This window comes from Gadus chalcogrammus, chromosome 13 (genome assembly GCF_026213295.1).
Source record: "Gadus chalcogrammus isolate NIFS_2021 chromosome 13, NIFS_Gcha_1.0, whole genome shotgun sequence".
Taxonomy (NCBI): Eukaryota; Metazoa; Chordata; class Actinopteri; order Gadiformes; family Gadidae; genus Gadus; species Gadus chalcogrammus.
This window is the reverse complement of record NC_079424.1, coordinates 11,859,210-11,871,988: the sequence shown is the minus strand read 5'-3', so window position 1 is coordinate 11,871,988 and position 12,779 is coordinate 11,859,210. Positions and strand designations below refer to the sequence as shown.

At 47.5% G+C, this 12,779-nt stretch overlaps 1 protein-coding gene across 2 annotated transcripts in view; it reads left to right on the top strand.

The window, feature by feature from the left end:
• The window catches only part of LOC130402642 (membrane-associated guanylate kinase, WW and PDZ domain-containing protein 1-like), a 101,421-nt gene that overhangs the window by 62,337 nt on the left and 26,305 nt on the right, over positions 1-12,779 (top strand). For both annotated transcript variants that reach the window (XM_056606893.1, XM_056606892.1), the window contains exons 8-12: positions 3,480-3,537; positions 4,774-4,892; positions 6,335-6,457; positions 10,094-10,279; positions 10,649-11,296. In XM_056606893.1, coding sequence (XP_056462868.1) covers positions 3,480-3,537; positions 4,774-4,892; positions 6,335-6,457; positions 10,094-10,279; positions 10,649-11,296 — 1,134 coding nt within the window. The remainder of the gene's footprint in view (positions 1-3,479; positions 3,538-4,773; positions 4,893-6,334; positions 6,458-10,093; positions 10,280-10,648; positions 11,297-12,779) is intronic.

The window sequence follows — 12,779 nt, the reverse complement described above, 5'->3', positions numbered from 1 at the left end:
TGCATTACCAGCACACTGAACACCTCATCTACATCATGTCATCTTCCGAGCTACCGAATAGGCTGTAATGTGGCCCGTTTTCAGATTGATTAGTGAATTGAATTGATTGAATTAATTACGTGTGTGCTGTCAACACCTAAACAGAGGTTACCTTGTTTTAGTGCTGTTGGATGCAGATTATGTAGCTATAAAATATGAATAAGCACGTGCAGATTATGAACACACACACACACACACACACACACACACACACACTCTTACACAAACGACAGGCCCTCAACATCCTTATTGACAAGAGATGGCATTCATTCCAAGCTGTTTGGTTTATTGATGAGGGTCTCCATGGCTTGTTTGAGAGAGACAGAGGGCCGATACCCCTGGCTCCATCCATGCATTGTAAGCAGAACTTCTGCAGCAGCCATGGGCCACTAATGCTGGTCTAAACAGCTCTCGGGGAGCGTGGCCTGCACTTTCACCCACCCATAATAAGTGCTGCCGTAATACATTTCAGTTGCAGCCTGATTAATAGTTGCGCAAGATTTCAATGACAACCCTTTCAATGGGCACTCTGTGAGACTTGTTCTATGGATATTACATCAACACGGTTAGCTGTGTCGAAGGTTCAAATCCTCTATTGAAACTCTCATTGCAGGGTAGGAAATGTACTTTTTTAGCAATACTTTTTATGGTGAATTTGGATCCTTCAGAGGGGAATCTTATTGAATGTTGGTAACTTTTTCTATGCTACATGATAGACAGATATCCAATAAAAAAAAGAACCTGTAGCTGTTCTGGAAAATGCACAGTTGTATACAGAAGTTTTTTCGAAGTAATTTCAAGGCAAATTTTATTTTATTTACATGATGCCCCAAGTCCTTCAAATGTCTGACCCTGCATCATGGTCAAATTATGCCTGGACATCATGATGATGATTCAAAGTACTTGGTTTTAACTCCTTCTACCTTGCAAAAAGCGAGGGGCACTAAATTGGATTGCGGGGTATTCCTTCTAGCACATGTGGCCACTTAATCAGCTACGCCCAGACTTGGAAGTTTTGAAAATAACTGAAATCCATATGTTGCAAAAAAACTGAAAAAAAGCTCCATAACCACCGGCCATATCAAAGTACACAACAATGCTTGATCATACAAGGCCATACATCCATGGGCCATCAGTCTTGTTGGCTATTGCCAGAGCAACGCTTCCCCATCTGTATCATGAGGCGGGCAGCCAGATGGAACTCCACAGCCTCAAGTGGATAAACGTGTCCAATAACTATCGATCACAATATCCCATACAGACCAGGGGGGATGCGAAAAAGAAATGCAATTACTACCCTTCTCGTTGGGAGTTAAAAAACGCAGGAGACTGCATATGATGGCCCGAGCTCTCGGGGTAGTGCTGGGTAGAAATCAAATACTGAGCATCAGAATGAGATGCTTACAGGTAGATATGCGCATAGCTGCAGGTGTGGCGGTGTGGGGGGGAGGGGGACTTGATATTTGAGATGGAAAGATTAGACGGAGGGCGTTTTTGAATGTCTCCTAGATTGCGTGCACTCTAATCCTCTCTGGATTCACGCACAGGAGTGTTTATTGCAGAGGTGGCTGCAGCGTCCCGCGGATAAGTAATGGCAGGAATGCAATGTGTCGTCACACGCATACACACACTGACACACACCCCTATGCAGACACAGAGGTGCGCAGGTGGTCCCAGTTGGGGCGGAACTACTGCACTGTGAAATCAAGTGGGTGATTAGAATTTTAGCACAAGGCGAGGGGGGGGGACCATGTCGCTCTGCCTTATGTTCCCCTCCACTGCATTTGAATCACCCGGCCACCGTACCGCTCTGCGGGTGTGTCGTACAGCCCCCCCCCCCCCCCCCCCCCCCCCCGGGCACCATGCAGTCAAACAGTCAGGTTTCATGGCATTTCATGATTTTAACCGGTGTGGAAAAATCTGCTCCAGTTTTTTTTGTGACCTAAAACTCAATTTGTGTGACGACTTTGCTGGTAAGCAGATTTTCCCGTTTGCTCAAAAACGCATTCTGTTTTCTGAGCCTTTTGGGGATATCTACTGTTGTGTGTCTATTGCGGTGTTGTGAATGAAGAGAGGCAACGTCGGTTTGACTTGTGTAGCACACAAGTCTGCCATTGACTCCACTCAAACCGGAGGCGTTCCGCACTAGACAGCTAGAGGAGCGTTCTCCAGAGGTTGATGGATGTAATTACCCGGCAGGGCCACCACGTACACTCAGCCGTAATTGGCTGAGAGGGTAATTATATGCAAAATTGATACCTCGCCGGAGAGAATGATTGGACAATTTGCCTATAAAACATTTGACATTGCTGTTGTGTTGGACGCCACCCAATAATCGTTCCATTGCTGCAATCAGTCTACGGACAATTTCTAGGGAGGTGTTTGGCATCTTTGAATTTGCAATGTAATATATATACCACTCGGGTCAAACAATAGGCACTTCTTGTCCTAAATCATCCGTTAATGGCTTGTTCACAGTGTGAATGACGGTAATGTTCTTGTCTCTTGGAGATGCTTGTGTAGTTGGGAGAAATATTGTTGCACGATGCAAGGCCAAATACGACCTGGCCCACATCTTAACCTCAACCTTGCAATGATTGACGGTGAGAAATCCATGAGGTCACAACCAAGCGACCACAGCTGGGATCCATGCTCCAGCACACGTCCACTCTAGTCGACCCCTTAAGGACAACGAGTTAACACGTCATTGATTTAACGGGCAAAACATGAGGGATCTTGTCTTTGATAAGTGGTTCTATGATTGGCGGGAAGAAAGAGGAAGATAAGCAAAATGGAACCGTCTCCCAAAGTGAATTACGAGGCACCTGGCAAGTGTGTTTCTATCTGCATGCTTGTTTGTTTGTCAGTATGTATGTGTTTATCAGTGTGTGAGTGATTATAGGTGTTTGATGTTGGTTTGTGTTTGTCTTTCAGTGTGTGTGTGTGTGTGTGTGTGTGTGTGTGTGTGTGTGTGTGTGTGTGTGTGTGTGTGTGTGTGTGTGTGTGTGTGTGTGTGTGTGTGTGTGTGTGTGTGTGTGTGTGTTTGTCTCCTCCTATCTGTGTGTCCCTGCCACCCCTCTATACACTTATCTGATGCGTGAAAATTGCAGCAATGGAAGGGGAGGGAGGGAGGTGGGGAGTGCAGGCAGGCAGGCTGGGCGAGGGGAGGGGAGGGTGGCAGACAGCCTGTGAAGCATCCTCCCTCTGGCCTTGGAGACTGACTGACAAACAGGCAGGAAAGACGCATGGCAGAGTTCTCTGCTGGCCTCAATTCCTTCTTTACAGTCAACAATATATCGTCAAGCAACTGCATTTTGGATCTGCCTATACTCACTGTATGTCTCTGTCTTTCTCTGTCTGTCTCTCTCTGTCTCGGTCTGTCGCTCTCTCTGTCTGTCTCTGTCTGTCTCTGTCTGTGTGTCTGTTTTCCTTTCCTGCAGAACTGCCGACCGGGTGGGAGAAGATAGACGATCCAGTGTATGGGGTCTACTACGTGGAGTAAGTCACACAGCGCTGTGCAGGTGTCGGAGGTGGTGGGGGTGGGGGTGGTGTTGCAGAAAGATTTCGGGCTGTACTGTAAAATACAGAGAGCTCACACAACAGATGTACTGTTGCAGTATTAAACATCAGCCACATACATAACTATTTCAGGCCTTTTCAAGAAATGTAGGCCATTTTTGTGCTCATGTCATTTGGAGTGTGTGTGTGTGTGTGTGTGTGTGTGTGTGTGTGTGTGTGTGTGTGTGTGTGTGTGTGTGTGTGTGTGTGTGTGTGTGTGTGTGTGTGTGTGTGTGTGTGTGTGTGTGTGTGTGTGTGTGTGCAAAATGTAAATATGTTTCATGTGGTGTTGATGCTCATACCTCAGGGGACTGGATGCTCTGCTGCTGATGTTTTATTTTGATGTCCTTTTATCAGACTGCATTATTAGCCCGTTGGAATGCTTTTAAGTCGTGTCTATTTCGTTCTGATAAATGTGTTTTTATTATATCTCCCTGCCTATAGGCCATTGAATAGTTGGGATTTAGTGTCTTAATCCGTGTTTGCCGACCGTATTGATCAATTCTTATCTCTATATCGTTCCTTTGAGTCTCCTTCACCGCCCTAGCTCTCTCTTGCTCTCCCGACCGCTCGCTCTCTCTCGCTCTCTCTTTTTCCCTACGACCTAATTTTCTCCTCCTTCTCATTCATTCCTCATCCACAACCTTGTCTGTTCTTGCTTGATCATCCAATCTATTCGTTGCTATGGTTTCCATACATCTATGTTTTTCGGCCTTCCATCCGACCAATGATTGTCTAATTTCCTTTCGTCCTGTATTGTGAAAAACATTCCTTCGTCCGCCTTTTGGCTTTGTTTTTCCATTCCTCGGATTTCAATTTCCCATCACCCAACACAACCCACACCCCCACACACACCCCCACGCACACCGCACCCGACGTAATTCAATTCCACGGCCTCACGTGTGTCTGTATACGTTCGTATTCCTCATTCAAATTTTCCAATCTTCTTTCTCCTCTGCGCTCCGGCCCTCCAATCTACCATCCCCCATCGTCAATACCCCCGTGTTGTCTTTGCTTTATTATTTATATATTCGATCCTTGTTGTCTTGCCCTTTTTGTTGTGTCCCTCCATACGTTTCCCCACCACCACCACTCCCTTCCTGTCCGACCCATCCAACCAACCAACCACTGGCCTTCCTCCAACCTCACCTCCGACCTCCACTCTCCACCCTCCAGCCACATCAACAGGAAGACCCAGTACGAGAACCCGGTGCTGGAGGCCAAGCGGCGCCGGCAGCTGGAGCAGCAGCAGCCGCTCAGCCAGCAGCCACCCGAAGGTGAGCGCTACATCCGAGGTTCGTTCACCAGCCCCCGCCGGGGGCGTCACTTTCTTTCTTTCTATCCATGTGGCGCGACTGGGGTGTGTTTGTGATGAATCCCTGTGTGCGCGTGCGTGCGTGCGTGCGTGCGTGCGTGTGTGTGTGTGTGGCTTTTGTGTACCCGACTTTGGCTAATTCTTGCTGTCGCCTGCTACTGACTTATGATTTGCTAAGTGACCTTCCATAAAGGCATACCTATGATTTATAGCTGTGTACCCGCAGCCGTTTTAATGGGTATATTCTCTTTTGTAGCCCAGTTGTGTATGTGACAAAACTGTTGATAAATGCTCTCTCTCACAGTGGCGGGAAAGGTAAGTTTGATGTCAAGCTGCTGGATATCCTTGTTCAGTTCCTCCCCTAATGGGTTATTTGAGCAGGACCATATGGAGCTGTGCTAACACATTTAACACCCCACTTTAGCCGCTAACACCGGTGCGATACAATAAAACAACAAAACACGTGTTACATTACGTCTCCGGTTGCGTTAATTCCCCGGGTCTGCACGGCACAAACTCCCTGCTGCTCCGGAAGATCTTGTCCAGATATTATTTTCCTGTAACGGCCCAAAGCAACCCAAAAGCGCTCGAAGCGTAGCAGTAGCTCCCCCTCCCCTCCCACATCCATCTTCAGGACGTCCTGCGGGGAGAGGGATACCGAAAGGAGATTGGACTCTCAGGAGGTGGGGAAGCCTCTCCACGGCTCTTCACGTTCTACTCCCTCAGCATAAAACGTTGTCTTACTCGATTACACCTTTAGTGCGTCCGGCCCTATGAATACTCAATCTCTCTCGACCAGAACCCAATACATGAACAGGGCTTTCCCTCCAACCCTGCCCTATTGATTCTATCTCAGCGCTCCGAATATTAATGACCGCCGTGCTTCGTATGAGCACGAGGAGGAACATGGAAGGGTGATTTATGACAGGCTGCGCCCGGTGTGCAGATGGAACGCCGTTCTTTTTTCCGTCAAAGTCGTTCGTCAAGGGAGGGAAACCGGGAATATGAGGCTCTTTTCACCCGGTTGGTAAATGTCATTTAATAGCCGTCTATTGTCGCTCGGCAGGGAGTCAAGGCTTTATTATATACATCACTGGTTGTCCCTCAATCACGGCTAGTCACGGTTTTATAAGCATCCCCAGGGCTCCGTAGGGGAGCAGTGTGGCTGTATTGCAGCCGCACTGTGAGATTTGTAATTTTCACCCCAGAAATTCAACCTCAGCTTCCGAGCCAATCTCCTCCAGATCCCCAGGGGAGAGGGTGAGGGCAGCTGGAATGGAAGTCCTGCGTCACGGGCATTAGCTCTTGCTTCTGCCCGCCCCCCCACTCGCCAGCCATAAACTGTAAATTCATAGGAGGTGGGCACCCGCACACACACTTCATGACCCCCATTCGGAGTTCACACGCCCCTTGCTGTTGCAGAATGGATCGAGGACTCAAACATGGCAGGGGCCCCGCTGGCCAGCTACGCCGCAGCCACCCAGCAGGAGACCTACAGGGACCCGCAGAAAGGCCCGCCCGTGCCCAACGCCATGGGCCAGAAACGTGAGTACCACAGGCCGTAGTGCTACTGAGAAAAGACATGTATATGATATCAAGGGTAGCACTATTAAAGAACAACACGTATACGGTATCAAGGGTAGCACTATTAAAGAACAACACGTATACGGTATCAAGGGTAGTACTATTAAAGAACAACAGGTATACGGTATCAAGGGTAGTACTATTAAAGAGCAACACCTTTAAGGTTATAAGTGGTAGCACTACTCAAAAATACACTTATACGGTATCAATGGTAGTACTTCTTAAAAACAACACGTATATGGCATCAAGAAATAGTACTCCTAAATAACTACATGTATATGGTATCAAGTGGTAATACATCTGAAAAACAACTCGTATACGGTATCAAGGGTAGTAATACTAAAGAACCACATGTATACGGTAACAAGTAGTACTACTACTAAATATCTACATGTATAAGGTTACAAGTGGTAGTACTCCAAAAATACTAAACATATAGGATATCAAGTGATAGTACTACTAAATAACTACATATATAGGTACTACTACTAAAGAACAAAATGTGTCGAGTAGCTGGCAGGACTGTCTCAGTTTAAAGTATGTCTTGCCTATAGCAGTTCCACATGGAGCGCTCTTTCCATCAATTACCAGAGATTACTTGTCGAAATTTCAGATTTTGTATTAACAAGTAAAGTAATGATATGCCATTCTTTTGGTATTGAACCTTCTTTCTTAATTAAGCACCCTCGGCAACGCGTGTTGTGGCTTTTTTGTAAGGTTAAAGAAATATGTCCTTTAACACTCTTTCTCACCCCACGTACTATGTTAACTTTAGTGCACTGCTCACATTTAGCATGTACCTCACCTTTTTTCGATACAAATATTTTGATATTAGATTGAACTTTAAGTCTGATCATCCAAACGCACACTGCACAACGCACACGCCCCCATCTGGACTGAACTAAATGGTTCGGAAGAGATGAGCAGTGAAACATGTCGTCTTCCTCCCCCAGCTATCTTGGCCCTTTACGTTCCACCAGTGCACCGACCCCTTTTCTACTTATAATTAACACAGCCACAGGGTCAACTGCCTCACTGTTGTGATGCTCTCTCTATCACTCTCCCCCTCTCGCCCATTGTTTTAGTTGTTCCACTTCTTCTTTGACATTTCACATTTACTTTCTTGCTGCCTTTTGTTCGTTTTTTTTTTGTGCTGCTATCTTTTTGGTTTGGCTCAGTTGCTTGTTTGTTCTCAGCGTATGTGTGCTGGTGTCTGTCTTGCCCCACACATCCCTCAAGAGAAATGCTTTGCTCAAACTCTGCTATTCTCCGGCTTTTTATGTTTTTTTGTTTTTTCTCCTTCTTCCTCTCCCTCTCCCTTGGATTTGAACACACAAAACATCATACAAAGAAGCTCCCCGAAATACTGAAAACCACACCCGACCCTGTAGAAGGGTTTTGTTTTTTGAATTGGAGGACAAAATTCTATCCCTCCGTCAGCAATGTTTTCCCTATGCTCCAGTTGCTCTAGTTCAGTTTCATCCGTCCACTACATCTCTGCTCTGAACTCAAGTCAATATAATGTTTCCTCCCCCTTAAATCACTCCAATAAACTGAATGCTCAGTGCCCCCATCCTTCTTTTCATTAAGAAATATCGCCCGCTTGCTTAAGCTCGGATTTTCTTGTGTTGCTACATCCTCTCCTTTTTGTAAGTCAATGGAGACCCCTCGTGGATTGGATTCATGGCATCTCGTATCACTCACCGCCTGCTTATAATTTACTACATCCTCCTCATTTCCTCCGCCGCCGCTTGCACTCAAAATGGAGGCAGGAAGCTGGGGACAGAAAGGCCAGGCACAGCGGAAAAAATAGAGACTTGTAACAAGTCCAAGTAATGAGTCGAAAGAGTTCAGTGGAGTGAAATGGAGACTTATTTCCTCCACCATCGGTCTCCCTGTCTGCCTGCTGGCTGTTTCCAGGGCCGGAATGTAAAGCTAGTCCCTTTCCCTCATGGCGTGTGAGAATGTGCCGTTGATAGCTGTGCAACTGTAGGATTGCAACGCATAAAGATCCAGTCTCATTACCCCATGTTGGAGTCGTACAGCTTCATTGAAAACGTCGAATACACATTGGAATTATACAACCTTGTATTAATAATTGAACTCTTGCAAAATTTACCACAGAGCAATGCAGTCCCGAACGACGGACTGCTGGGGTAGATTGATGATTAGACTGATTTGGGGTAATGGTCCCCTCTGGGTATTTTACGCCTTCATTCAGTTCAGCCATTGAAGTGATGTGTGAATTAAAGGTATGGTAGGCAAAACAGCTGGCATAGTATTCTAGATTTTGTAAGTGCCCAACCGAAATGGCTTTCTAGCTTTAGGTCTGACCTGCCTTGTGGAAGACTCTGGTCAGGCACAGGGGTCAGAGTACGCGCAGGGAGCTGGGTAGGAAGGTAGACAGGCAGGCAGGCAGGCAGGCAGGCAGGCAGGGAGGCAGGCAGGCAGGCAGGCAGGCAGGTGAGCCGTCCAATCATTGCATTCGGGCCAAATTCAATTATTGGACAGGTTTATTACGGGCCAGCGACAGCAATAAATATATATTTAATTTAAAATTTGATCTATACATTTGATTTATTGATTTTTGTCGGATGCAAAGAGAATTTACATTTAGAGAGATATCTGTAATTTGGCATTTGCATGTTGAATTGATTCATTCCCAATTCATCATTGTGCGTCCCAGGGGCAATTCTAGGATCAGACCTCAACCCCTACTGAGAGTCGTATATGCATACAGTGCAAGTATGGCATTAGGGCAAGAAAGAAGCCATTGCTTAAAAAATACAATAAAACGAAATCACCAAGAATCTGTCTTGAAATGGAAGACATCCAGAAGAGTCTGTTCTACGACGTAGAGAAGACAAGTGAAGTCCTTGCAACTAGCTCTTCCACTTTGCTGCGAGTCATCCTGTTCCAATTATTTCTTTACCACTTTATTTGCAATCATTTCACTTCTGAAAATTCTGAACTGCGCCATGAAATTCCCTACCTACTTTTCTTCTTCTTCTAAATATTATTTCACAATTATAATGTTGAGCAATACTTATTATTTGTAAAATAAAAATACTGTGAAATTGCCAATGGTGAATCACGAAGGGGAGATTGCTTGGTAAGCATAAGCTTTCCGTTAGCCCCTTCAATTGACTTGCAGAGTTACTGTAGCCCGGCTCCTAATTTGAGGGAAAGAAGTATTTTAATTATTTTCCGAAGATTTCCAATGTGTTCCGAATAGTTTCTTATTAAAAAAGAGTCAGAAACTGTAGGAGGTTGGCTGCTGGCTTTTGAAAACTCCCCTTCTGGACAAACAATAATGAATTTGGAATAAATCAACTCGTCTGAATCTGGGTAGGACAGGCAAAAGTCAATTTACAGATATCTCTACTATCCCTTTAACGTATCAATTGACGTGCGCAATCACGTGTGAATTAACGACCACATTAACGACCACATTAACCTGCCGATTAACCTGCAAATTAACGTCCACATTAACACGCCTATTAACTTGCACATTAACGTGTTTCAAAAATCCCCCGTTCTGGTGACGAGAATGACGACGCTGGCAATACTGACGGGTGTGTGTCTCGGTCGCGCCAGGGGGGAAGCCGTTCTTCACACGGAACCCGGCTGAGCTGAAGGGGACCTTCATCAACACCAAGCTGAAGAAGAGCCGCCGAGGGTTCGGCTTCACCGTCGTCGGGGGCGACGAGCCCGACGAGTTCCTGCAGATCAAGAGCCTGGTGCTGGACGGCCCCGCCGCGCTCGACGGCAAGATGGAGACAGGTGGGTGTCTCCAGGGGGGCCCCGGTGCCTCAGCGGGTAAAGCGCGTACCATAAAGGCTCAGTCCTGAACGCAGCGACCCGGGTTTGAATCCTGCCCGTGGTCATTTGCTGCATGTCCTCCCCTATGTCTCCCATACCTCCCTCTCTACCTCACTCTATAATATAAAAGCATACAATACTATAAAGCATACAATTTCAAACATAAATCTATAAGAAGGTGGGTGTCTCCAGCCAAATACCAAACCTTATCCACTCCATCGCAAGGGTGCCCCTGCTGTTCTGTCTGCTGTAATGCCTCCTGCGTGATATTTAACCGGGCGGATGAAACGCACTGCTTAATGTCAACTCCTCCCCCCCCCCTCCTCCCAGGCGACGTCATCGTGAGCGTGAACGACACGTGCGTGCTGGGCTACACCCACGCCCAGGTGGTGAAGATCTTCCAGTCCATCGGCATCGGCTCCATGGTGAACCTGGAGCTGTGCCGCGGCTACCCGCTGCCCTTCGACCCCGACGACCCCAACACCAGCATGGTGACCTCGGTGGCCATCACGGAGAACAAGGAGCCCATCATCGTCAACGGGCAGGAGTCGCACAACAACTATGACTCCCCGCCGTCCAGCCACGGCAGCCACGGCAGCAACCACCTGGCCAACAACGGCGGCGGCGGGATGGCGCTCAACGGCCTCCCGCGGCCTCACAGCCCCTCATCGGCCTCGGAGGCGGCGGGCAGCGAGGGCCAGACGCTGGCCTCGTCCATCGCCACGCAGCCGGAGCTCATCACGGTGCACATGGAGAAGGGCGACAAGGGCTTTGGCTTCACCATCGCCGACAGCCCCGGCGGCGGCGGGCAGCGGGTCAAGCAGATCGTGGACTACCCGCGCTGCCGGGGCCTCAAGGAGGGCGACATCATCGTGGAGGTGAACAAGAAGAACGTGCAGACCATGTCGCACAACCAGGTGGTCGACCTGCTCAGCAAGTGTCCCAAGGGCACCGAGGTCACCATGCTGGTGCAGAGAGGTGGGTGCTTTGAGCTTGTCATGGCGCTGTGTGTTTTGTGTGTGTTTTGTGATTTATCGTATGTGTTGCATGAGTCGCACCCTGTTTTGTTATTTTGTATATTTTTGGCCGTGTGGGATTTCATTGTCACACAAAGGCTTGTATTCTGTTTGGCTTTTTCTTTTTGATGCATTCGGTATACAGTATATGTCGTGTTGCGATGCAGTGGCCACCTCCGGCATGAGGTTGTTGGATCACGCGGCAGTGAGAGACTGCAGCCTGCTGTGGCGGTTCCGTCTCCCAGCATATTGACTACCTTATTTAGTTATCCACGCCAGTAGTTGACGGCATCCTGAAAAGCAGGTGGCAGGAGAGGAAGACTGGAGGAATAATGAGAGATTAGAAAGGAGCGACACGAAGAAACTGACGAAGTGAGACTTTGTCAGTGAGTTGTTGAGTTTGAACATACGGAACAACGAACTGATCGAGGAGATGAAGTGATGCCAGGACTGAACCGCCAGTCAGAGCATTGACAGAGGGAGTTGAAACAGAGATTGCAGGCTTATCTAACTTTCTATTTATCCATCTGTCTATTTATCCATATATTCATCTGTCTTTGTGTGTGTGTGTGTGTGTGTGTGTGTGTGTGTGCGTGTGCGTGTGCGCGTGCGCGTGTGTCTCTCTCTCTCTCCATTCCCTCCACCCCCTGTGGCTTGTTGTGTGGGCTGGTTGTGAATCTTTCTTGTCAGGTTTAGTCAGGCTTAAATCTGCCCTCAGTCAAAGGGCCAGAGCAAGACCGCTTAAAAATAATTTGCATCATCATGTGTACGATTAGCTTTATCTGTGGCCGTGAGTGTTTTGCGACGTCGGCACACATGTGTGTGTGCGCGCTTGTGTACATGTGGTAAAGTGTGTCGTCCCTAAATGGCAATTATTCCGTGCGCCGGCCGGCCGTCAGCCGCATTCACAGTGCAATCTTGCTCTGGTCGACACCTCAGAATGACAATCGTCCCGGCACAAAACCCTTGAATTGGACTCTCAGACGCACACACTCACAGGTTACAGATGAAATGATTGGCTTTTTCTTTTCTCGACCAAGCCTTTTAAGGTAGCTCTCTCTCTAGCATGGCACTGTCTGCGTTTGAGCTGTGCGTCATGCTTACCAGAAAGGTCAGAGGGCAGGACGAGCTACCCATTAAAGTCAGTGGGCGGGCGTTGTCACAGCTCCTTGGCTAAACCTTTTGTCATGCAGGAGGTGATATCAGGAAGGCTTACGAGGGGGGACCTCGAGTCTCGGATGATTCAAGTCCTTCATTGGGAATGTATTCAGTCAACGTCTGCGGTTATATTCAATAAATATATTCGAATCATATCGGAATGTTGTGCATGTGTTCAGTTGGGGGAGGGCGGGGGGATAAATGCAACAGCATTAATTGGCTACTAGAAGAAAATGCCTGTGAGTTATACTTTGTTTTTGTTGTCGGGCGGGGGGTGAATTCTCTGT